We start from the raw sequence: 25,528 nt of genomic DNA, 5'->3' as shown, positions 1-25,528 counted from the left end.
TCGGTACAGTGGATATAGAGAGCTGGCCTTGGAGTCAGAAAGATTTGGGCAAATCATTTCACCTCTTTGTGTCCTGGAGAATTCAAAGACTGTAAGTTTCAGAGAAAGTGCCCATGTATCTGATTGGTAGAGGAAGTTCCTTATCAGGAACTCCTTCCATCTATGAAATCACAATTCTGATAAAAGGAAAACAAAACAGAAACAAAACCAAAAAATCCCTTTCCCTTTGTAGCTTTTTACGTCCTAGAGATTTCTTTCTACTATGGGCCTTGCCTTATCTTTCTGTGTATCCTGTTGAGGGAATAAAGGTAGTTTTTTTTTATTTCCATGGCAACCAGCTATTCCTGCTGTCTGTAGCATCTTATATGGGGGAAGGGAGATGGGGAGTAGGCAATCTAATCCCTAAATATCTAGCTAAGTTAAGATGAAAAATTCATTGTTATAAACATTTCCAAGAAAATGATGCTACATTATATAAGTGGGATGAACCAGGCCCTCCTTTTCATGTATTCATCCTCATGAAGTATGTTAGCTAAGACGGTAATCTGTGTTAGAGAACTGTGGGATAGCTTACATGTCATTAATACAACCAGTCATCTCGCTGTGGCTTGGCTTCTGGGTTATGTTGTGGGCTTGGAAAGTCCATGGAATGGCAAGCCTGCATCACACTGCTTGGCAGTGTAACTTATACTTGACAAACATATTCAAAGGAATTTTAAAAAAGCAACCAAAATGCATACATGAAATTTTCCTAATTCATGACAGAATATGTACATATTATGTGGGTGTAGCAGCATATACTTAAGATACATTTTTGCATATGAAAATACAGGTAGATTTTTTTAATGGAAAACTCAAGGAAAAATGTATCACAAAATAAAAACAAAAACAAGTACAACAAAAATTAACAAAATAACTTTCCAAAAGAACCAGCACCATGTTGGATTTTTAATGTCCATGTTCCAGAATCCCCAGGGACTGGCCGGGAGAGATGATCTTGCCTTTTTGAGAGCGCCGCTTTGCTGTGGTCTTGTTAGAAGGGATGAAACCCAGTTTTTCTTTTCCTGTAGAGAAAATGCAAACCCATACAAGTGAACTGCATTCTACAGGCAAAGGACCTTCAAGTAGAGTGGAATTTAACCAAGGGCGCAGGAGGCTTTAGGGCCATGGATTCCTAAGCCCTTTAGCATTTAACTTGTGGATTGGCTTTTACCCATCCTGTTTGTTAAATACTTGGTCTGAAAAGAGATTTGTGGGATACACAGGAATCCAAGAAGACACAATTCCTTCTTTTAAATCATTTAAAGTCTTGTAGGTGAGATCAGCTTTGTAGGAAAGTAGAGTGATGACCTACGGTTATGAGTAAGATTAGATTAGCTAGTTATTAGGTATTGATTATATATTGATTAGGAAGTACCTAGCAGGAAGGAGCTGGAAATTCCAGGTTGGAATGAAGGAGGATGCCAGGAACTACAGTAGTCTCAGGAACCAAGCAGTAAGGGGTTTGCTTGAAGCACTGTCCTCTTCTCTTGGCTCTGTAGATCTTGTCCTTTCCTTAAATGCCACACCACACAGGATCCCAGGGGAAAACAGGAAATAGGATGTCCTTTGCTCTGAGGTCTCCCAGGCTGGCAACAGTTTTTGCCTACCACTAATGGAGTCCACACACAGAACACAGATAGACTTCCTTTTCCTTCATTCCAACCTGGAATTCCCAGCTCCAGCTCCTTCCTGCTAGGTACTTCCTAATCAATATGTAATCAATACCTAATAACTAGCTAATCTAATCTTATTCATAACACTACTCAGTAGTGAGGTGTGATTTTAGGTAATGGGGACAAACACAATAGAAACAGATCTCTGGGGCTGTATATTGACTTAAAAAACAACAATTAGACACTATGTTGCAATGTGAATATATATTTATGTATATATTATGCCATTAAATTAATATACAAATATATTACTTATTATAAAAGTAATATCATTATATAATATTATGTATATACATGTATATATATATGCATATATATCTACTTGGTTAAATATTTACTTAGGACATTTTAATCTGGTTCAGGCAGCACTAGGGATTTTTATTAGCAGCAGAGGGGCAGTGGGCAGCAGGTTTGACACCTCCAATTTAGGGAACACTTGAAAGGCTAGGAAAGCTGGGACTGGCCTATCACTGATGTTGGAAATTAGGCCATCACTGAGTTATTCATTGTGACAGCCATGAAGATCACACAGCCATTTAGATGGAAGAATATTAGAGATAATTTGCAAGATCAAAAGAGAGTTCTTTGTAAACCTCTAAGAGCTATCTCAATGCTATTGTTATTACACTATTGTTATTCTCACGCTTATTACCATCTATCCCAAACTTCTGTTCCTCTCTCTTCCTTCTCTGTTTCCCACCAAGATCCTGAAGCTCAAAGAGATGGGATTAATTTGCTCAAGGTAAAGTGTAGTTCAGCATCAGAATAACAACTAAAATCTAGGTTTCCAGATTCCAGATCAGATAACCTTCCCACTCTGTCATACCCTGAAGTGTAAGGGACCAGAGAGAAATGTGATTTGGAATCACTGAAAAACCAGTCCTGGAGTGCTATTGTTTGGACAGGTGGTAATAAATTGATTCTCTAATACTTTGGTACAAATTCATTTAATCAAATCACTTCACTGGGAGAAGTAAGAAACATTGCCCTGGGACAAGAATTAAAATGACAACACTGTGTTAGATGTTTTGTTGTTCAAATCTTGTCTCCTGGGTCATAATTACATGCAATGAAAGTCTGATATAATACAGATTATCAGTGTAACAGGCATGGGGCATTGATCTCCACCAGGGAGGAGAGAGTCCCATATTAATGGGCTTTGGAACTCGGTTTGTATCTTTACTATTTGTTCCATTCCTCAAAATCAGAAATAAAAAGAAGCCTCTACCATCTCACCAAAATGAACTGTGAATTTCACTATTAATAGGAAAAGCAGAAAAACAGAGATATTCCTCTGGGGTCAGAGCTTCTTCCATTTCTTCCCTCCAATATGTCCCCCCTCCCTACTCCCCCCCCTTACTCCCTCTTTCTCTTTCTTCATCTCTTCTTCATTTTATTGTTCTCACTTTCCTGTATGAGCAAGTCACAACCTCTGTCCCTCATTTTTTTCCTTTCTCTAAAATGGGGACATTCTTTTCCCATTCTAGATGCTCATTCCTTTCTGTTTTTGTGAACCGGTTCTCTCCTGGTCCTTCCTTCCTCTACCTGTCATATCACTCCTCAACTTTCTTTGTTGGTCTTTTAACTACATCAACTGTATTGCAGTAAAGAAAGCATTTTATAATCTGTTGATTACAATAAAAACTTGAACTCCTTTCTATCCTCACACTTAAAAGGCCTTGAAATAATCCTGCAATATGGGCAGCTTAGGTGGCTCAGTGGATAGAGAGAGAGCCAGGCCAGGAGACTGGAGGACCTGGGCTCAAATCTGGCCTCAGACATTTCCTAGCTGGGTGACCCTGGGCAAGTCACTAAGCCCAATTGCCTAGCACTTACCTTTTTTTTTCTGCCTTGGAACTCATATTTAGTATCAATTATAAGACAAAAGGTAAGGATTTTAAAGTGGGGGAAAAAGAATGTCCTCTACAGTGGAGAACTTTCATAAACTCTGATAGCCTTTATGACAGATGATGGTTTTTCCCAATGAATTGAGAGAAAAAAAGCAATCAAAACCAGAGAACTTTAAGATATTTTCCTAGTTTTTCCTTCTGACAGAAATATTGAAACTTGTTACAGAGAAGAAATGGGAAACAAGTTCCAGATTCCTGTCCCAGCTCCTCCCCATGGTGCCAATCCTATCTTTCTAGTCTGTCTCTACCTCTTTCCTTTCTAATGTGAGGTGTACACCTAATTCTTTCTTGTAGGATCCTTTCCAATGATCAGAATTTTCCCCTCTGTATTTCTCTGACACCATTACTATAACAAATCTCTCTTAGCCAAGGAAAGCCTTTCTTTCCCAGACTGATACTGCCCTATTCCTTTCTCCTCTGCTATTCCCTTATATTTAATTCTTAAGGATTTCATAATCATCTTCTCCACTGGCTCTGGTTCTCTTTAAACAGTTTCCTCTAATTCGTCATGAGTAATTCTCATATCTAGACTGGTCACCTGTAGGCATGTGTTTTCCATTCTAATTCCCATTTTCATTCTCTCTTTGTTCCCACTCTTTCCTTCTAGCATTTCCTGGCTCTTATCATCAACTGAAAATTCAAATGTTTCAAGCCACTGCTAAGACTGAAGATGTGGAAACTTATGCTGAAGTCGTGACTGCTGGATTTTCCATTGGATCACATATGGAACAACTTGGTTAAAATGACTTTGATTCGTAGTTTATCTTAACTAAATGTCCCTGCCTGGTTGACTTACCTCGAGCAATCATGTCCAGTCCAAGTAGAGAGACAATGGCATCGATTTGGTCTTATGCATTTCCCACCATTTAAGCAGGGAGACTGGCAAACAGCTATATTTAAAAATAGACATATGGATTTAATGTGTAAGTATTTCAAAGACCTCATCACCCCATTGGGCTGTCTCTTACAAACATACCAGTGATCCTCTGATTGTCACATCCAATGACCTTTTCTCAATCCTAATCCTTCTTGGCCTCTCTGAAGCATTTAATATTGTGAATCACTTTCTCTCTGCTGGAGACTCTGCCCTTAATATGTTTTGTAAAACAGTTTTCTCCTGGTCCTCCCTGTACCTCTCTGTTCGCTCCTCAATCTCCTTTGTTGGATCATCTTTTTTTAACCCTTACCTTGCACCTTAGAATCAATACTGTGTATTGGTTCCAAGGCAGAAGAGTGGTAAGGGGTAGGCGATAGGGATTAAGTGAAAGGGACACACAGCTAGGAAGTATTTGAGATCAAATCTGAACCCAGGACCTCCCATCTCTAGGCCTGGATCTCTTGTTGGATTTTCTAACTATACTAACCATGGCTATCTCCCCAAGGCTCTCTTCTGGCATCTTTTCTTTTTCCTCTCTGTACTAGGGGTTCCTAATCTTTTTTGGGGGTGTGATATAGACCCTTTGGATATCTGGTGAGGCCTGTGGTTTCCTTCTTACCTTATGTTTGATGCACAAAATAAATACACAGAATGGATGCATAAAATAAAATCCCTAGGATTACAACGAAGCAAATTTTACTGAAATATAGCTATCGAAATATGAAAAGAAAAGCCCATCAACGCCCTGTAAAGAACTCCTATTCTTTACTTTCATATACTTTTCATATAGCTGCTGTAGGTTCAATTTCTATCTCCATGTAGACTTATTATAGTAGCCTAGCCCTGGTCTCTCTCCTGATCTGTAATATCTTAGCCTAGCCATGGTCTCTCTCCTGAGCTCCAGTTCCACATCAATAATTATCTTTTGGGCATTTAGAACTAGATGCTTTGTAGACATCCAAAATTCAATTTTATTTTTCTAGTCCAAGCCTCTTTTATTGCATAAAAAAAAGACATGCAAAATAGCCACTGCAAGGTCACTTTCCCCAGAAAACCAGATATACAATAAAGGTGTTTCTCAAAATTAGAATATTTATTAGAATACAAAACATCTTTTTTCATCTACTTCCTTATTATGGATATGGCTCTGAGTCAGTCATATTTACAATGTCTGTATCATTCTTTTTTTTTTTTTTAAACCATTACCTTCTGTCTTGGAGTCAATACTGCTTATTGGCTCCAAGGCAGAAGAGTGGTAAGGGTAGGCAATGGGGGTCAAGTGACTTGCCCAGGGTCACACAGCTGGGAAGTGTCTGAGGCCAGATTTGAACTCAGGACCTCCCGTCTCTAGGCCTTGCTCTCAAACCACTGAGTGACCCAGCTGCCCCCTTCTGTATCATTCTTGATCTTTAACTCTTACGCCACATATCCAATCTGTTGCCAAATCTTGTCACATTTGCCTTTACAATATCTCTTGTATGTGTCCCTTCTCTTTACTCACACAGTCACCACCCTTAATAACCTGCCCAGACCACTGTAATAGCTCCTTAATGGAGCCCCCTGATTCAAGCTTCTCTTTACTCTCATCCTTTCTCTGGTTAGCTGCCAAAATAATTTACCTAAAGTGAAAGTCTTAGCATGTCCTTTCCCTACTCGATGAATTCTAGGCCACTTTGTAAAGTTTGAACATTAGAATAACTCTTTGATATAGATGGTAAAGTCATAATTACCCCATTTTACAGATAAGGAAATTGATCCCCTAAGAGACGAATTGACTTTTCAATGATAAAACTATGACACGGTAGATCTATGGCTTGAACTGTACTCTGTCTTACGACTTCAAGTCCAGTGCTTGCAGATTAAAAATAGGATTGAATAACAGGAATTTCCAAATTTTAGAAAAACTTGTCCTTGGTAAGGTATGGGCAAAAGTTTATCCCTTAATGATGACAAAGCTCAGAGTAATAATACCAGACAAGTAGAACATACTCACCACTTATTTAAAGGAAAATTATCTAGCAGAGCAGGTTTTAAGATAGCAAATGAAAGAATGAATAGACAAATATATAAATGGATAAAATGGCATTAACTTGGCTGAGTTGTGTTAAAAAATATGACATGGAGGACAGCTGGGTGGCTCAGTGGATTGAGAGTCAGACCCAGAGATGGGAGGTCTTGGGTTTAAATCTGACCTCAGACACTTCCAAGCTGTGTAACCTTGGGCAAGTCATTTAACCCCATTGCCTAGCCCTTATTGCTCTTCTGTCTTGGAACCAATACACAGCGTTGATTCTAAGGAGATTGAGGAGTGATTACACAGAGAACTATTTTACAAAAAAATTCTTAAAAAGAAAAGACAAGAAAATATGATGACTGCAGATTTGTATATATGCCCAAATTGGGGAGAGGGAGAAAGATGTGATTTAATGGATATTTTTTAAAAAAACATGGGAGTAAGACAGCTGCATATATTCCATTCATTGACAGTACTTCTAAGTTATCAGGGACCTAATGTTAGCCCAGAGAGTGGAAGATTAATGAGGTGCCATTCCTTTCATCTCCACTCACAATTGCCTACCCTGCTTCTCTACGAATCTTTCAAACAAGACATTTTATTTTATTTTATTATTTTATTTTATTTTATTTATCTTATTTTATTTTTAAACCCTTACCTTATTATTTTATTTTATTTTATTTTATTTTATTTATCTTATTTTATTTTTAAACCCTTACCTTCTATCTTGGGATTAATACTAAGTATAGGGGCTAGGCAACTGGGGTTAAGTGACTTGTCCAGGATTACACAGCTAGGAAGTGTCTAAGGTCAGATTTGAACCTCCCAACTCCTAGGGCCTGGGCCACCTCGCTGCCCTCAGACATTTTATTTTATTATTTTTATTTTTTAAACCTTTACCTTCTGTCTTAGAATCAATACTGTGTATTGGTTCCAAGGCAGAAGAGCAGTAAGGGCTAGGCAATGGGGGTTAAGTGACTTGCCCAGGGTCACACAGCTAGGAAGTATCTGAATCCAGATTTGAACTCAGGACTTCCGTCTCCAGGCTTGGCTCTCAATCCACTGAGCCACCCAGCTGTTCCCAGACAAGACATTTTAGAAAGGAAGTAATGTGCCATGTTTATAACTAAGAGGCCCTAGATTGATAAAACCACTTATGGAATCCACTTCTTGGCTCCCATCTGCCATCTTGACTGTTTCAAACAGGCTTTGTAAATTGAGAACATGTGGCTAGTCTAAGACATCAGTTGGGTTCATGAACCAAAAGGGATGTTAGATGTCATTGAATTCAAGCCCATTTTACAAATAAGGCAATGGAGGCCCAGAAAAATGAAATGATTTGCTTAAGGTCACATGAGTAAGTAAATAAATAGCAGACCTAGGACGCAAGTCTGGATCCTCTCATTCCAAATGCAAGACCCTTTCTGCTAAGCCTTCCTTCTGCTATGTGCCAAGTGTCTGTAGGTTTGTATGAAAACTTTACCCATGAAGAATGGAAGCTTGGAACTGCCCGTTAGCTATGGGAGGGGGCTGGGAGGAGGGGAAGGAAAGACCATGAATCATATAACCATGGAAAAATATTCTAAATCAATTAATTAAATTAAAAAAAAAAAAAGAATGGAAGCTTGGAAAGAGAGCTTTTTCTTCATTTGAAAAAAAATCACTTGGGAAGTCCTAGGTTCAAATCTGGCCTCAGACATTTCCAAGCTCTGTGACTCTGGGCAAGTCACTTAATCCCTAAAGCCTAGCCCTTACCATTCTTCTGCCTTGGAGCCAATACACAGTATTGACTCTAGGACAGAAGGTAAGGGTTTAAAAAAATTAAATTTAATTTAATTTAAAAAAAATCACTGAAGCTAGCTTGCTTATTTTTCACAATAAGGCTGGAGAAGGGGCACCCTGTCTTTTTGGTGTCTCCTATTGCATCAAATGCACACAGAACATAGAACTGCCGTGTGGATGGTTTAAAAGTAGGGAGGCAGAGATTGAGGGGAAACAAAACAGCAACAACAACATTAATTAGATCTTCTGTTCAAATAGAAAATACAAGTCAGAAAAAGCCGGAGGAAGATAAATATTAAAAGAGCTCCAGAGAGAGACCTTTTGTCCCCTGGCAGAGAGAGAGAGAGAGAGACATGGATGCAGTTCTAAATGAGAGCCAATTTACTGAGAGAATGAAGGGCTTCCTGCCAAGCCTAGCTCTGCTCTCATTTCACAATCCAAGGCATGGAGTGGGTAGCTGTATCTCTCAAAAACCACGCTCACTGTGGATGTCACCTACTGCATTGAAGACCTTTTCCAAATCTTGAAATAAAAATTGAGATTTTTCTATTGCACCCGTACAAGATTTTTAATTTTCTTTTTTACCTCCCCTGCCCCCAGGAATATTTTGTTTAATCTTTAATTAATTAATTAATTAAAATATTTTTCCATGGTAACCTGATTCATGTGCTCTCCCTCCCCTCTTCTCTCCCCACTCTGGGAGCTGACAAGCAAATCCACTGGGTTATACATTAAGAGGCCTTTTAAAAAGAGACATCTGTTTCAAAATTTAAACTCCAATAAATATCAACATTGAATCCTTACTGTATTCCTTGTACTTTATGAGATGCTACTAGAGATACAAAAGAAATCCAAGACATGTTGCCTACCCTTAAGGAAATTCAATTTAGTTGGGAATTGATCAACCAAGAAGCATTTACTGAGCACCTACTGTGTGCAAGAAACTGTGGAGAGAAAGACAAAGAATGATATTGTTTCTACTCTCAGGGATTGTAATTGAGAGGACAAAACAAACGCTTTATTTTGAGAAAGTCATAATTTGGGGGGTGGGAGGGGTGATGGGAGGACACTGATCATAATACTTCTCAGGCTTTTTCAATTTGTGTGGTCCTTTGTTAGCTATATATATATATATATATATTTATATATTTATACAGCACTTTGAAGTTTTCTAAGTGCTTTAAATATATTAACTCATTTGATCTTTAAAATAACTCTGTGAAGTAGGTGGTGTGATCACACCCATTTTATAGATGTGGAAACTGAGGCAGGAAGAAGGAAAGTAATCTGCCCCAAGTTACACACCTGATAAATGTTTGAGATAAGATTTAAACTCAATCCTTCTTGACTTGGCCCCACACTATTCGTCACACTACCCAGTTGCCTCTTCCATATTTTTTCTTTAGCAGATTTGCCCACTGGGCTGAAGGCCTCTTTCATCCTTTTAATATCACTGAGTTACTGGTGTAGCATCTCCAGTTGCCCACCTGCTGTCCTTCTTCATTAATACAATGACCAGCCCATATGCTTGCAGATGTTAGTGCTGCTTCTTGTGTATAGGTCATCGCTGGTAATTTGCTACAGCCAACTTATATTGAGTTGTTGGTACTTTCAATTCTTCTGTGGTCAAGGTATCCCATCATGCTTAGTCATGTAGTGCCACTGGGGGAATACTGGTGTTAAAAAGGTGAGCTTTTGCAATACTGGCAAACTTGGGGTTGTTAAAAGACTTAAGTAGTTTTCAATTATGAAATACAGAATATTCCAAAAGTCTGAGGCCAATTTTAAGCTTTAAAAGCTTAAAGCTGCACTAAGACTTTTGAAATGCCCTCTATAATTAGATCACACTAGTTCATGTGAAACAATTTGAGAACAATTAAATGCTAAACCATGCAGTACTGACTAAAACTGCAATAGAAGCTGAGATAAGGGAGAGATCGGTTTGGCCTGTAGCAATCAGAAGAATGGAAAGGACTTAGAAAGGCTGAGGAGATATAAAGATCTTCACATCAGGGACGGTGGAGAGGTAAGAGTTAAAGGTTATTTCACAGTAAGTAGAAAGATTTGTGACAACAGGTGCAAAACTAGTGCTTTTCTGAAAGGGGGTTGGTTTTGGGTGAAGGATGATGAGTTTAATTTTAAATTCAGAAGGAATGTGGAAAAAATAAACAAGTCTGTCTAAATCTAAATAGTGTGCAAATTGCTGGGAAACTGAAACATCCATTTTCCCCCCTTTTGGTCTCACCACACCCAATGAATACAAATATGCAGCAGAGCATTTGGTAAACCAAAACCATGGAAAATCCCTCCTGCTTCCCTTTTTTAAAATGGGCCTTTTTGATTTTTAGGCTACATAGAGACTTTTAAAACTAGTGAATCTACTGCAGTTGGCTACTTCCTATTTCCTCCTTCTGCCTGGCATTGGAAGATAAAAGTCTTTTTGTTGGAAATTTTTTTCAGTGGGAAGTTAGAAATTGTTATATTGCTTTTCTAAATGAGTTTTGCAACTGTTTTTCTACTAGTTAAAATAAGTCATTCTTGTTCTTCTGCATGAAGTTTTAACATACATTCGGTGAAACAACATGATCTCTATATTAGATAATTAAAATCATATTCTTCCGTTTTGAAATTCTTGCAATTCTTTGGGCAGGTCCCAAGACTGGACCAAAATAAGGGATTACAGATAAAAAAAATAGAAAAAGCTGGAATCATTCAATTCTAGGTGGGTCGTAATCTGTCTCATATGCCCGGACATGACACTCAACTTCATGAAGGTAGGGAGGATGTCTTTTTGGCCTCCATATCTAGCATTTACATAGCAGCATTAGCATTCTGAAACAAGGAGGTATGTAATAAAAGTCTCTTGAATGCACCTGAATTCCTAATAATGCCTGCTCCATCTCAATTATTTCTACATATCCAAGTCCAATTTTTGTTAATCTGCATATGCCCAACCTCCAAAAGGAAGAACTGAGGAACTCAAAATACAGTGGATTTAATTCTTTACTTTTATGAGCCACCAAAGAAGCCTACCTGTATGACAGCGGGAGCCAGTCCACCCAGCTGAGCAATCACACTGATATGGTGCCACACAGCGACCACCATTCAGACAGGGAAGAATACATATTGCTGGAAAAGGTAGAAAAAGACAAATTTTTAAAAATATGCAAATTTGAACAACAGATAATTATCTCTAAGGGGAGTAAATTGGATTTTGCTCTAATAGAAAATTGCAATAGTACATTCTCTTTATTATAAAAAAATCATCACATATAAGAAACCCCATCATCAAGACCAAGTAGGAACCAGAACAAAGGGCAACTCACTCTAGTATTGAATGGAGTCTCCTGTTTTATTCTTTGAGTGTTGTCATAAGAATAATTTATATAATTCAATAGAACTTCAGAAAGTACTTTCCTCCCTATAGCCCTGAAGATAAAGTAAACAGATTTTATCTCCATTTGCAGATTTAGATATGAAAGAAGATCTTCAAAGGCCATCTAGTCAGTCAATCAATAACTGAGTGTCTATATGTGCCAGGGACTGTATTAGGAATGTACTAGGGGGCAGCGAGGTGGTTTAGTAGATTGAGAGCCAGGCCTAGAGATGGGAGGTCCTAGGTTCAAATCTGGATCAAATCAAATCAGACCCTTCCTAGCTGTGTGACCCTGGGCAAGTCACTTAACCCCCATTGCCTAGCTCTTACCATTCTTCTGCCTTGGAACCAAGGATGGTAGTAAAGTTAATCACTTATTTTTTCAGATAAGGAAACAGAGATCCAAAATGTTAAATTGGTTGCAAAGATTCAGTCATGCAGACAGTAAAAGTCAGAGACTGTATTATTCCTTTGACTTAAATCTAGCACTCTTTTTGGTCCATAGGGGTAAAATAACATGAAATCTATCCATAGACCGTAGAGTAAGAATTCCTGGGTTGGTTTTGGAGGAAGGAATGATGGGAGTAGAGAACATGCTCAAAGGGACCAGAGCAAAGGGACAGGTGGATTCGCTTCATGCCCATGCTCTTGTTTTTCTTTTTTCTTTTGTATGGCATCTATGCCATGAGTGAATGGCTGACCCCTGTGTGTGTGTGTGTGTGTGTGTGTGTGTGTGTGTGTGTGTGTGTGTGTCCTGTGGATTTCACTGCCACAGGGTAGGGATGAAGGCTCTGAGTCATTCTTCTTATCTTTCCATAAAGTAGTTTTATGAATAGCATTAATACAGAAAATGCAGTGTCCTGGTAAGCTAACAAAGGGTGAGGAGATTCTGGAAGCATATAGATAGCAACTATATTCTGGTAATTAGAATAAAAACTGAGTGAATAGTTACAAATTTGACAATGTCAATTAAATCCTTATCCCTTCTATCAAATGGATCCATAATCCTTCTGCACACTCAAATGTTCATTTATGAATAGGATATAAAATCTAAGCACCAAATGGAGCTCTGCCTTGAGTCAAATGGAGATTTTGGCCTCTAGAGGCTAATAACTATAGGAAGAGACATATTTCTAATACACAGTGACAGCAAGTGACAAAACATTAGTGTTTGCAGGTTTCACTTGTACCCAGGACAATGGATATAAAGTACAAAGAACACTGGTATGGGATTCAGGAAACCTGGGTTCCAGTCCTAAAAGCTCAGCCACCTTACAGGCCTCATATCTAGAAGATATATAAAAAACTCACTACAAACCACATCTGGAAAAAAGTTCTTGTGGTTGTCTGAATGTATTAATTGAATACCAAATTATATTCTGTAATGATTATCTGTTCTAATTTGTAGGAGGACATGGAACTATGTACATGGGCAAGTAGGTAAAAAATTGTTCTTTGTAGAACTTGTTAGAATACCTCCACAGAAGAATAAATTCATTTGCTGTCAACAGCATCTATATTGTTGGAGTGGAGTCACTAGCAGTGTATTAGACCCAATCTGGTCTGATCCAAAAAGTGCCTAATGTGTGTAAGGCCCCTACGACTGAAGATGCAAAGAAAAACAAAAAGATAACCTCTGAATGTGAAGGACTTACATACATCGTGGTGACTCAGAGGCAGATGGCATGTAGTACGTGAACAGATAAATATATTATAACAAAAGTCCATACTTTATAATAAAACTACTATAAAATGACATTTATTCCAAGAAAATCCTTTCTTTCTTTCCTTCTTTCTTCCTTCCCTCCTTCCTTCCTTTCCTCTCTTTTGTTGCCCTCCTCCTTTTCCTCCTCCTCTTCCTTTTTCTTCCTCTTCCTTCTTCTTTTTTTCTCTTATCTACCCTCTTAGAATGGATACTGTGTATTGGTTCCAAGGCAGAAGAGTGGTCAGGGCTGTGCAGTGGGGGTTAAATGACTTTTAAATTGGTTCCAAGGCAGAAGAGTGGTCAGGGTCACACACCCAGAAATCATGTGAGGTCCAATTTGAATCTAGGACCTTTCCTTTCTAGACTTGGCTCTCAATCCATTAAGCCTCCTAGCTGGACCTTGGAAAATTTCAAACCACTGTGGTAAAGGCTAGTAAATGACAGTAGCTATTCTCAAAGAGCTCACAGTCTAATGGGGGTGACAACATACCTTTTTGTATTTGTATCTGCAGCTCTTGGCATATTTACATAATAAGTGCTTAAGAAGTGTTTTGTTATCCTCATTTAAAAGAAGAACAATGGGACTTTTATATTTTAAGTATCAATATTCCTAGTATTCAGCTCTGATTCATCCCTTGCACAGAGATATGCATTTAGTTATCTGTAAGTCTTGAAATGAGCCTGGCTGCTTTCTGAGAGACAAAGTCAGGCAGGTACTACTATGCTTTTTCTTCTGTGAGATGGACCAGACTAAATTAGACAATTTGGTTTCACTGAAGACTTTGGCTCTCAGAATGTGTATTATATTTGTACAAACCTCAGGAGTCTTACCCTGATTTGAAGATGTTCTCTTAATTTCTAGGAATGATTGTTTTTGAAAGTGGGTGAAAACATTTCTTAGAAACTGCTAGCTTTACTTGTGGGTAAATTTGTCGTTAAAATAAAATAAAGATAAAACTAAAAAAATAAGTTTTGAGTGATAATACATATAATAGGTCCCAGATTGAATTGCTTGTCAGTTCTGGGAGTGGGGAGGGAGGAAGGAAGGGAGACAATATGGATCATATAACTTTGGAAAACTTATGGGTAAATTTGATATTAGAATAAAATAGAGATAAAGCTAAAAAAAAAGAAAAAAGAAATTACTAGGCTTTTCCTTGACACCACAGTCCCTCTGTATGTTCTCAGAAATATAATATAGTAAGCCAGCTGTCTTTTCCTTTTGATCTGTTTAAGACTATAGCTTAAATCAAGTTGGCAGATCACCATGACCATGAGTAGAAAATTGGTTTTCTAGGATACAAGGGCCCTGTTCAACAGAGGTGAGAAAATGACTCTTGACGTTTTCACTAGTCAGGCTGTTTAAAGATATTGAAAGCCTACTCAGGCTGTACTGGCTTGATGGAGATCCTGGAGATACAGGTACAGAAGCAACTATTGATAAACCAAAAATGAGATGGAGAGATGTTTACAAGATGATGCAACAGTTAGGTAGATTCAGAACTAGTTAAAGCACCAGTTCCAAGAGATTTCATAGATCAATAAATGGTCCAGACTCAGTTTATTCTTTTGTGTTTTTGAACAAAACCTACAAACAAGCACATATTTACCTACTTATCCAGCTTTAGTTGTGGAGATGTAGCCTGGAATAATGGGGAGAATGTTGGACTTGATGTCAGGAAGATCTGGCTTCTAATACCACTTCTGATACTAGCTGTGTGACCACACGCAAGTCATTTAACCGTTCTGAGCTTTAGCCAACTCATTGAGACTTATAGATAAGTTGGGATAGATGTATTAAAGTTTTGCATTAATCAGAGTCTGACAGACTTTGATAGGCAAATATTTCTTTTTTATTTCAGCATATGTTAATAAATAGTGGGAAATGCTGAATTGAGGACTTACATTAATGAAGGTATGAAACATACATCAGGGTTCTGGCAAGTTGGTTTATCAAACCACAAATATTTTCATTTTGTTAAGTTCTTTTTTGACTTAATTTAAAATGATCACACAATTTAAAATGTTTGGAGCTTTCCACAAGAGACTGATTATTATTATTACTTTGGAAGCAGGGGCACCTTTAAAACACGCCTTAATAGAAATTCATTTGGATGAACTGATGACTTCTGCTGACAGAGGTCTGTTGTTTTTTTGTGGTTCATATATGTCAAACTCAGTGAAATTGGGAAATTTGACACCTGCATATGAACAAGCATGGTTCTACTTTTTTAATTAAGGACCACAAATTGCAATTTAAAATGAATGGTATTTTCAAACATTTGCTAACTTCCTAGTTTTCTTAAGTAAGAATCTGACTTACATTAACAACAACAAAACTCACCAAAACTCTTACCTTCTCTGAGTAGTAAGAGTGGTAAGGGTTAGGCAATTGGGATTAAATGATTTGCCCAAGATCATAGGTCTGAGGCCAGATTTGATTCTAGGCCCTCTCAGCTCTAGACCTGGCACTCTATCTACCATGTTGCCTAGCTGCTCCAAGAGCTACATTCTTAAAAGTGACCCTAAAATTTGCCTGATAAGCAAGATACTTGGCAAAGGTAATAAAACTAATAACAACAAATGTGACACATTAGGCCCCTCTGAATCTTCAGTATGAATAAAAGAAGGCATAGGGTTTGTTTACAGAACAAAAGACAGTGGACAGGGTGGACAGTGGCTATATGGAGTGCTGGATTTGAAGTCAGTCTTGGGTTTGAATCTTGGCTCTGTCACTCATTACCTATGAGACTTCAGGCAAGTCATTTGACTTCTTAGCCTCAGTTTTAGTTGTTAAAAAGGAGGTTATTCTAGAAGATCCCTAAAGCACTTCCCATTCTAAATCCATGTGCCTAAGAGCAGAGTTGGTATTTTTATTACAAGCACTTCTCTATAAGAAAGCAGTACTCTTCCCTTGATTAGATAGGATGAATTTTGGATGAAAGAATTGAATATCTGAAGCCAAAATCACATTCCAAAGATTCTATAGCCTATAAACTTATGATGGCAAAGTAGAAGAGAACTATTGTTTTTACATGTAGCCAGCTGCCCAATTCTAACTTTTTGGTGGGGAGTGGGGATATAGGTTTTTAGAGCTGGTTAGGAGTTGGAGCCGTAGGGAATTCCTGTTAAGGAAACTTCTTCTATCAATGTACATGAGTACCCGATGGGCAACTTACAGTCTTAGAAAATTGCTTGGAAGGCACTGAGAGGTGAACTAATTTGTCCAGGGCCCTATAAGGATGTATCATAGGCAAGGCTTCAACCTAAGTTTTTTCTGACTTCAGTGCTATGCTTCCTCTCCATTTTACTAACCAAATTAAATAAATTATTACAAAGAAAAAGCTCACTCCTAGGTTAGCTGCCACACAAACACTCTTTCCCCCCAATATCTCTCTTTCCTTCTCCCTCTTTCTCTGTCTCTGTCTCTCTTTCTGTTTTTGTCTCTCTATCTCTGTCTCTCCCTCTCCCTCTCTCTCTTTGTCTCTGTCTGTCTGTCCGTCTCTACCTCTCTATCTGTCTGTCTCTTTCCTTCTCCCTCTCTGTCTCTCTGTCTTCCTCTGTCTCTCTGTCTATCTCTCTCTTTCTTTTTGTATCTGTCTCTGTCTCTACCTCTCTGTCTGTCTGTCTGTCTGTCTGTCTTTCTCCTTTTCCCTCTCTATCTGTCTCTCTGTCTTCCTCTGTCTCTGTCTGTCTCACTATCTCTGTCTCTCCCTCTCTGTCTTTCTCTGTCTGTCTCTATCTGTATGTCTGTCTCTCTCTGTCCATCTGTCTCTATCTCTCTGTCTGTCTCTACCTCTGTCTGTCTGTCTCTTCCCTCTTGCTGTCTCTCTGTCTTCGTCTGTCTGTCTGTCTCACTGTCTCTGTCTGTCTGTTTCTCTCTTTCTCTCTCTCTGTCTCTCTGTCTGTCTGTCTCTATCTCTCTGTCTGTACCTCTCTGTCTGTCTCCTTTTCCCTCTCTCTCTGTCTCTTTGTCTTCCTCTGTCTCTGTCTGTCTGTCTTTGTCTCACTGTCTCTGTCTCTCCCTCGCTGTCTCTCTGTTTCTCTCTTCTTTCTGTCTCTGTCTCTGTCTGTCTGTCTCTCTCTATCTCTCTGTCTGTCTCTACCTTTCTGTCTGTCAGTCTGTCTCCTTTTCCCTCTCTCTCTGTCTCTCTATCTTCCTCTGTCTTTGTCTCTGTCTCTGTCTGCTGTCTATCTGTATCTGTCTGTCTCTGTCTCTCTGTCTGTCTCTCCTTTTGTGTGATACTGTCATGAAAGACATTTATGTTTTTCCCCTATAGGCACACATACACATAACTTCCCTAGAGGTCATGATTAAAAGTCACTCACGTTCTTCACAGAGGCGTCCCATCCAGCCTTCCAGGCAGGTACATGCATTGGGCCTTTGGCAAACTCCTCCATTCTGACATGGGAATCTACAGACAGCTGTAAAGGAAATGAGAATGACTCTAAGTCAATAGCAGTTACCAGAACCACCATGGCTAGTTTCCCATTCATATCATGTCCTTGATTCTTAAATAGTAAGTGTGATAAAAGCTCCAGAAGGAATTTGGCCTTGTAGAGACTTTTATTGGTTGTTACTCTAGCATAGCATGGCTTATTGAGGGGTCGGCAACCTTTTTGGCCATGAGAGCCATAAATGCCTGCAGAAGGAGGAGGATGGAGGCAGAAGGTGCTGGAATATGGGGCGGGGGCTGAAGGGCTCCCTGGAGCACATCCTGGGGCTCTGCCAGGACTGGCAGTTTGGGAGGTGGAGCCAGATATGGCTTGAGAGCCATTCATTGCTGACTCCTGGCTTATCTCTACCCTTTGACTTATGAAATCTCAGACCTAGTCAGTGTATATAACTGGATACTGAGGACAAGGACACACACACACACACACACACACACACACACACACACACACACATGTTCAACAACCAAAATTTCTGATGTCAGGGAAACAGAAATCAAGTCTTGAAGGGACCTTGGAAGGCCATTTAATGTCATTGCTTTGTTGTAAAGGGAGGATTCCCAAACATATTACTACACTCCAGTGATGGGCAAACTGCCTATCCTTAAATACCTTACAGAAAAGAAAAATTCATGGTCTTCCATCGCTGGCTTTCCAGTTTTGCTTCAGAAAGGTGCTGGCCTTAGCATCAGACCTAGGTTTAAGCCCTCCCTCTTAGCTCTGTACAAGTCATAGCCTATCAGTGCCCAACGTAACTCTCGAAGAATATAAGGTGCTGAATGTTAGTACAGCAAATTTATTATCTGGAGCTCTGCATTGGCCCAACAAATCACAAGTTGAGGTCAATACCATCTACTTCAACAAATGAACAGTACCTGAATTTTTCTTCATGTCCACCTACAGTATATTTGCATTTGTTCTGTTCACAGCAGAGATGGAGAATATCTAATTGCCAACATCTATATTATAATTTGCATTTAATCAAAGATGTTTTTGCCACCATACACTTTTCTTTAACCTAAACTATCATTTATCCTTTGTGGTTCTGGTCCAGATCACTTTTTTCCTTCAAATTCTTTCCTTCTGTCTTAGAACCAATACTGTGTATTAGTTCTGAGGCAGAAGAGTGGTAAGGGCTAGGAGATGGGGTTAAGTGACTTGTCCAGGGTCTGTGATAATGAGATTAAATCTACCCTGCCCATCTTTTAGATTTAATCACTAAAGGTGAAAACAACTCCACTTAACTCACAAGTTGGGAGGTCTGTAACCCACGTGTGCTAGAGTGAGTAACAAATCAGAATTTACTGACTGCCTCCTGGGCAGTCCTAAGAAAAGCATCTATTGTGATTGGACACACAAACTAAGAGGAAGGCACAGGAAGTGACGCAAAAGAGGCCCCTTTAAAAAGAGAGAGTTGAGTGAGCCAGGGCCTCTTCTAGTTCTTGCTTGGATGTGGAGGTATACTGGACCTGAGACCCTGAGACCTTGGTGAGACTGCTCTTAAATCTCTCTCTTAGAACTACATGTGGGGAGTAAAGAAGGCTGACTCCTTTAACCTCCCAGGGGGTACTAGCCTCCTGGAGGCTCCCTTGATTGGGAGAAGCCCTTGAGGCTAAAACCCTTGTTAATTGACTTTTAGGCTCTGGCTGGGCCTCTAAAGCCCAGACTTAAATACAAACCTCTTATTCTACCTTCTTCCCATCTTTTTACTTCTACTCTCTCCTATATTTTGTAAATAAACTTTCATAAAAGTCATTTTGACTTGAGGTTATTCTTTAATTGGGAAGTGATAATTATTCAATTACCTGGCAACCTTTTAATATTCACCCAATCAAAGCCCCTTTTTATCCTTTACAAGTCACACAGCTAGGAAGTGTCTGAGACCAGCTTTGAATTCAGGACCTTCCATCTCTAGGCCTTGCTCTCTATCCACTGAGCTACTTAGCTGCCCCCATAAAGAATTCTTCTTTTTTTAAAAACCCTTACCTTTTCTCTTAGTATCAGTTCTAAGAGTGGCAAGGGCTAGTCAACTAGGGTTAAGTGAATTGCCTAGTATCACACAGATAGGAAGTGTCTGAGGATACATTTGAACCCAGGTCCTCCTGACTTCAGTTCTGGCAATCTATACAATGTGCTGCCTAGTTGCCCTCAGATCATTTTTTTTTTTGTGGGAGAGGGAATGAGGGAATATGGAATCAATATTCAATATAACTACAAGTTAGTCTGTTTAAGACTTTCTCTCCAATATTGGCCAGTACTATTGCTTATAAAGTAGTTGTTTTTTTCTTTTTCTTTTAACTCCAAATGGTCATAGATTTTTCACTCCACTCAAATTTTTAAAGAAATGTGGCTTCAAAGTGGTGGCCTCCTAATGGTCGAGAAGCAAGGAAGATCCAAGTCCTAATCCTTGTTCTTTCATTAATTAGATTTTGCATAAAGTATCTCACCTTTCATATGTATAAAGTATATTGGAGGCCACAACCTCTCTTTTTTTAAAATGCTATAAAATGTTATTGTTGTTATATATTTTTTCTTTAATTAATTTGTTTGTTTGATGTTTGGTACATTAAAGTTCCCAGGTATCTCCTCTCTCTGCCCTAAAGAAGGCTCATTTGACATGATTTCTAAAGTACTTCTTGCATCTCTACTGTTTTACATTTTTATTATATTTAAAAATTATATTATATTATATTTATAAACAGTTATAATAATTATAAAGTAACAGAAGACTAATAAAGGTGGGGGAGATAGGTAAGAAGAGGTGCATGAATCAACGAATAAGCATTGTGCTACATCCTAGATACACAAAGAAATAGTCCCTGCCCTTAAGGACCTCACTTTCTTCTAAGGAAGTCATCCTATATGGTATGAGAATATGTTAGAAACATGCAAAGTCATCACAAAGGATTTTGGATTGAAAAGGCACTAGTAGCCAATGGGATCAGGAAAGTCCTCTGGAAGAAGATGGCATTTAAGTCAAGTCTTTTGAAAGGAGCCAGAGAAACCAAGAGGCAGAGCTGGAGAGGGGAAGCTTGTTAGTTTGTTTGAAATTTATTTACCAATTACATGTAGTAACAAATTTCTACATCAGTTTTCCAAAGTCACATTCTCCAAATGATCTCCCTCCCTTTTTTCCCTCCCCACTCCTGGAGTTGGCAAGCAATTCAGTCTGGGTTATACATGTATTATCCCGCAGAACATCTTTCTATATTGTTCATTTTTGTAAGTGAATAATCATATACAACCAAACCCTCAAAACATATATCCAAATAAACAAGTAAAAAATTGCACGCTTTTATCTGCATTCCTATTCCAATAGTTCCTTCTCTAGAGATGGACAGCATTCTTTGTCATATGTAAGGGAGAGCTCAAGAGCATGCAAAGATGAAGGAAATGAGGGGCAGCTAAGTGGCACAGTGGATAGAGCACAAGGTCTGGAGATGGGAGGACTTCTCACTTCTCACCTGTGACATTGTGGGACCCTTACCATTCTTGGTAATGAATGTCATGGAACTGATAGTATTTTTTCTAATACGGAAAGTGAAATATGCAAAAGGGACTTAACAAGTGTCAATCAAGGGTGCCAAACACAACAAGGACTATACCCACAACCCCACAAGTAACAGAACTAATAAGATACACTGGAAAACCACACAAGGGATGTGAAGAATGGGTAGTGGCAGAGTAAACACACAAGTTGGGAGTTGACAGTTTAATGGTCCACCACACTAGCCAAGGAAACCAAGTTTGGAAAGTAACTCCATGCGGGCTCTTGTTGGAGTAGAGGAAACACAGAAAGAAAAGGAAAATAGTTTAATGATAAGTTTAAGGGGTAGGTAATAAGGGAAAAGGTCACACTAGATCTAATCGGCTATGGATGAACTCAAGGGGCTGGTAGGTGGGACACTCTACTCTAACACTAACTCAGGCTTTCAGGACAAGCCTGGCTGGTCAGAAGGGGTAAAGGATTTCTCACTGATGAATCCTCTTTAGCTCTACCCATGATCTCAGCTCCTCAGGACCTCAGGCATCACAGCAATTAAATCCAAAGGGCAATGAAGTCAGGGAGATGAACTAGTTTGCATGTCCATTCATATAGAACTAAATTTAATGCTCACCCTGGGCTTCCTCCCTGGACAGATGGTTTCTTGCTGAAGACAATCCACTTTTCCTAGCTCTTCACTCAGATAGTTAAGCCAAGCACCCTAACTGCCATTAGCCACCAGAGTCCACAGGAAAAACCTTCTCTTCTCTTACCACGGTTTCATTCTTGGAACCTTCAGGTCTTGTCTGACAGCTCTGGCTTCTAACTTACTTTAAAATCCTAATTTCCTCATAACAAAAGTAAAGTTAAAAAAATGGAGGAGATGGAGGTTGAAGTGTCATAATATTGGAAGAACAAGTAGGTCAATGTGTCTTCATTGAAGCTAGTATGTTGTTCATTTGTTTCAGTCATGTCCAAACTCTTCATGACCTCTTTTGGGTTTTCTTGACAGAGACACTGGAGTGGTTTGCCATTTCCTTCTCCATCTCATTTTAAAGATGAGGCAACTGAGGGAGACAGGGTTAAGTAACTTGCCCAGGGTCATGCTGCTTATAGGTGGAGACCAGATTTGAAGTCAGGTCTTCCTGACTTCAGGCCTGGCAATCCTTTCACTGTGCCAACTAGCTGCCATAGAAGGGAGTAATCTATTAAGCAGCCTGGAGAGGTAGGTAGGAGCCAGGTTGTAATGAGCTTTAAATGCCAAGGTGAGGAATTTATATTTGACCCTTGAGGTAAGCAGAGACCATTGGAACCATAGTGTAGAAGCAGAGGCCCCTATTTGCTGCCTTTGTAGTTCTTTGAAGGCTGCTTCCTCTTCCCTTGGACTTTATGCTCCAAGCTCTCCTTTCAGCCTTGAGCTAATTAATTACCAAAACCTTCCTTCCTCCAGTAGTGCCCCATGTGAATGTAGCTCTTCGTGGTCTCCTCTGAACCCTCCCAGAGCCCAATAAATATTTCTTCTTCATCAGAAGTATCAAACTCATAGCCTTGGGCCTCTGGAGTGTGACTGAACCAGACTGAAATATAATTGGGAAATATTTAGCAAAATAAATAATCATGCCATAAAACATAGATAACAGCAATATGTAGTTTTCTATGTCTCTATGAAGTCCCCTGGGATCTTGATGTATGGTTTAGTGGTCTCTGTTTCTAGCTGAGTTTGACACCACTGTCTTGGATAGCTTCTACTTTGAAGAGGTCTCACCAAGAAGTGTTGATGATTAATAATGTCAAAGAGGGAGATATGTGGGAAATACAATGGACTTAGATTTAGAAAATGACTGACATGCATTTCGAAATTACTGGCAATGGACAAATTACTTTTTATCACTAAACTTTGATTTATTTATTTTGTAAAATTATGAAAACACTTTGCCTGATTTATCTTACAAATTTATTGTTTCTGTAAAGAAAGGAGACTGGGACCAAAATGTACTGTCAATAGGGACTAGACCTATGATTTCATTGGGAGAATTTGGAAAACTCAAGAAAGTAAGCTCCTTTCACCAAAGTAGGTCCATTCCTTCTCTGCAACTTATAGAATTATAGAGGAGCCTAGACCACAGAGAGGTTGTGACCTGCATAGAATCATGTAATCAGTATGAATCAGAGGTCTGACTTACTGTCTTTAAGTTTGGCCCTTTTTGGGGGGGCAGCTGGATGGCTCAGTGGACTGAGAACCAGGTCCAGAGATGGGAGGTTCTGGGTTCAAATTTGATCTCAGACACTTCCCAGCTGGGTGACCCTGGACAAGTCACTTAACCCCCATTGCCTAGCTTTTATCATTCTTCTGCCTTGGAACCAATACACAGTATAGATTCTAAGATGGAAGGTAAGGTGTTTTTTTTTTTTTAAAGGTTGGCTTTCTATCCTTCTGTCTCAGATCTAAAATCTCATAATTTTGAGTTGATGTATTATTACTTTCAAAAGCTCATTTTTAACAAATGATTTACAGTGTTTAAGGTGTTTCCTTCATCATATAGGTGAGATAGATAATGCTTTTGTTACCACTGCCAGGGGTCATTGGCATGTTAACAAAGGACAATAGCACAGTAATCTACAGGACTGGTGGAGTTTCAAGCCTCAGTGACTCAGTAATGCACACTCACAAAAGATTGATTTTCATCTTAAAGCATTGCAATTCTATAGTCCATTATTACTGGTATCAAAATTTTCTTTATAAATTATATCTTATAAGTTGAAACTCTCATACTTGGATGAAATACGTGTACTATGAATTCACTATGTACAAATGGATCTTATGGTAATGTCACAATAAAAGTGCCTTTTTAAACATCAAGAGCAAAATCCCCTTAATGTGTAACATTTACTTGGCAACAGATGTAATTGGACTGATATATTTGTGTGGAATCTCTAGGAGTGGCTAGGTTAATGATGAGCCTGGCATTTTCTCACTTAATTGTTAGAACAAGGGCTACTGCCCTTCCATACTCAACATTTTTGACAACAATTTAATGAAAACTTAGTGGAACTTATAAGCTTTTTAGATTTATAAATGAATGCAAAAATATATTAAACTCTTTCAGAATTGATAGGGTTAGTTATTAGAAAACATGTAAGAATTAAAATTAAAAATAATCTCAAAAAACCTGAAATATTAGATTGAAACTAGCAGTATTATACTTAACAATTACAAATATCACCTGTACAATAACATGGCAGGGGATTTGGGGATTGTCAGTAGTTTGGAAAACAAAAAATTTCAAAGTTGTTAATGCAATTAATACAAATCAAAATTATAATCCAGCTGCTAAAGATGTTAATACAAATTTAGGCTGCCAAAATAGAAGTGTACAAATCATAATTTTTCTTTTTTTTTGAGAGGGTTAATTCCCATCTACAATATTACATTCACTTTTATAGGAATATTGATAAACTATAGGTTTCCTAGGAGAAAGCATGTAGGAGTAATAAGATTCTCTGGAAATAATGCCATATGGCTAAAGGCCTGCATATGTTTATGTGGGACAAGGTAAGACTTTTATTAGTTTACTAAAAGTCTTGATAAATATATTTTAAACATTTGAAGGGATTGCTAGAAGTAGAAGTGATTAAGTGTTCCTGTCCACTTTTCCCACTATTTAGCAGCGAATGCTTTATAAATTGGTTGCTTTGTAGTTAGCCAGTTGCCATACTAGAGAAAGCTGAAAAACAGTACATATATGGAACTAAAACTGTTGAAAGATATTAGAATCCCAAACAGCTAGGTTGTGAATAGTAAAGCTGCCAGCATGGCTGCTGGTTTTCCCATCTTCTTGCACCATTGCCACCTTCTACCCTAAAATAATGTCCTTATTCAGTGTTTGGAGTTCCTTAATACTATACTAGTGAGAAACTCTGACCCCACAGTAGCAAAATTTTGTCTTCCTAGTTTCCTCCTTATGATAATTTCTGAGTTTTGAGGCATGAGGAAGGAAAGAAAATGAGTTTTTTATTAAGTGCCTGCTATCCACTAGGCACTGTGCTAAGTATTTTACAAATTTTATTTCACAACAACCATGGAAAGGAGGTGCTATTATTATCCCCATTTTACAGTTAAGGAAACTGAGGCAGACAAAAGCGAAGTGACTTCTGACTAGTTAAGTTGGTCTAGGGTCTGTCTTATGAAAAGGGAATACCTCTGTGCCTC

At 38.6% G+C, this 25,528-nt stretch overlaps 1 protein-coding gene across 1 annotated transcript in view; it reads right to left on the bottom strand.

Annotated features, from left to right (window-relative positions):
- Positions 1 to 272: 272 nt before the first annotated feature.
- SVEP1 (sushi, von Willebrand factor type A, EGF and pentraxin domain containing 1) overlaps positions 273 to 25,528 on the bottom strand; it is a 350,045-nt gene continuing 324,789 nt past the window's right edge. The window contains exons 45-48 of the mRNA XM_044678439.1: positions 17,709 to 17,804; positions 11,332 to 11,427; positions 4,422 to 4,515; positions 273 to 1,064 (exon numbers count right to left, since the gene is read on the bottom strand). Of these exons, the coding sequence (XP_044534374.1) occupies positions 1,034 to 1,064; positions 4,422 to 4,515; positions 11,332 to 11,427; positions 17,709 to 17,804 (317 nt within the window). The 3' untranslated portion in view covers positions 273 to 1,033. The remainder of the gene's footprint in view (positions 1,065 to 4,421; positions 4,516 to 11,331; positions 11,428 to 17,708; positions 17,805 to 25,528) is intronic.

This window comes from Gracilinanus agilis, chromosome 1 (genome assembly GCF_016433145.1).
Source record: "Gracilinanus agilis isolate LMUSP501 chromosome 1, AgileGrace, whole genome shotgun sequence".
Lineage (NCBI taxonomy): Eukaryota > Metazoa > Chordata > Mammalia > Didelphimorphia > Didelphidae > Gracilinanus > Gracilinanus agilis.
The sequence above is the reverse complement of the archived record's forward strand: the minus strand, read 5'-3'. Positions and strand labels throughout refer to the sequence as shown.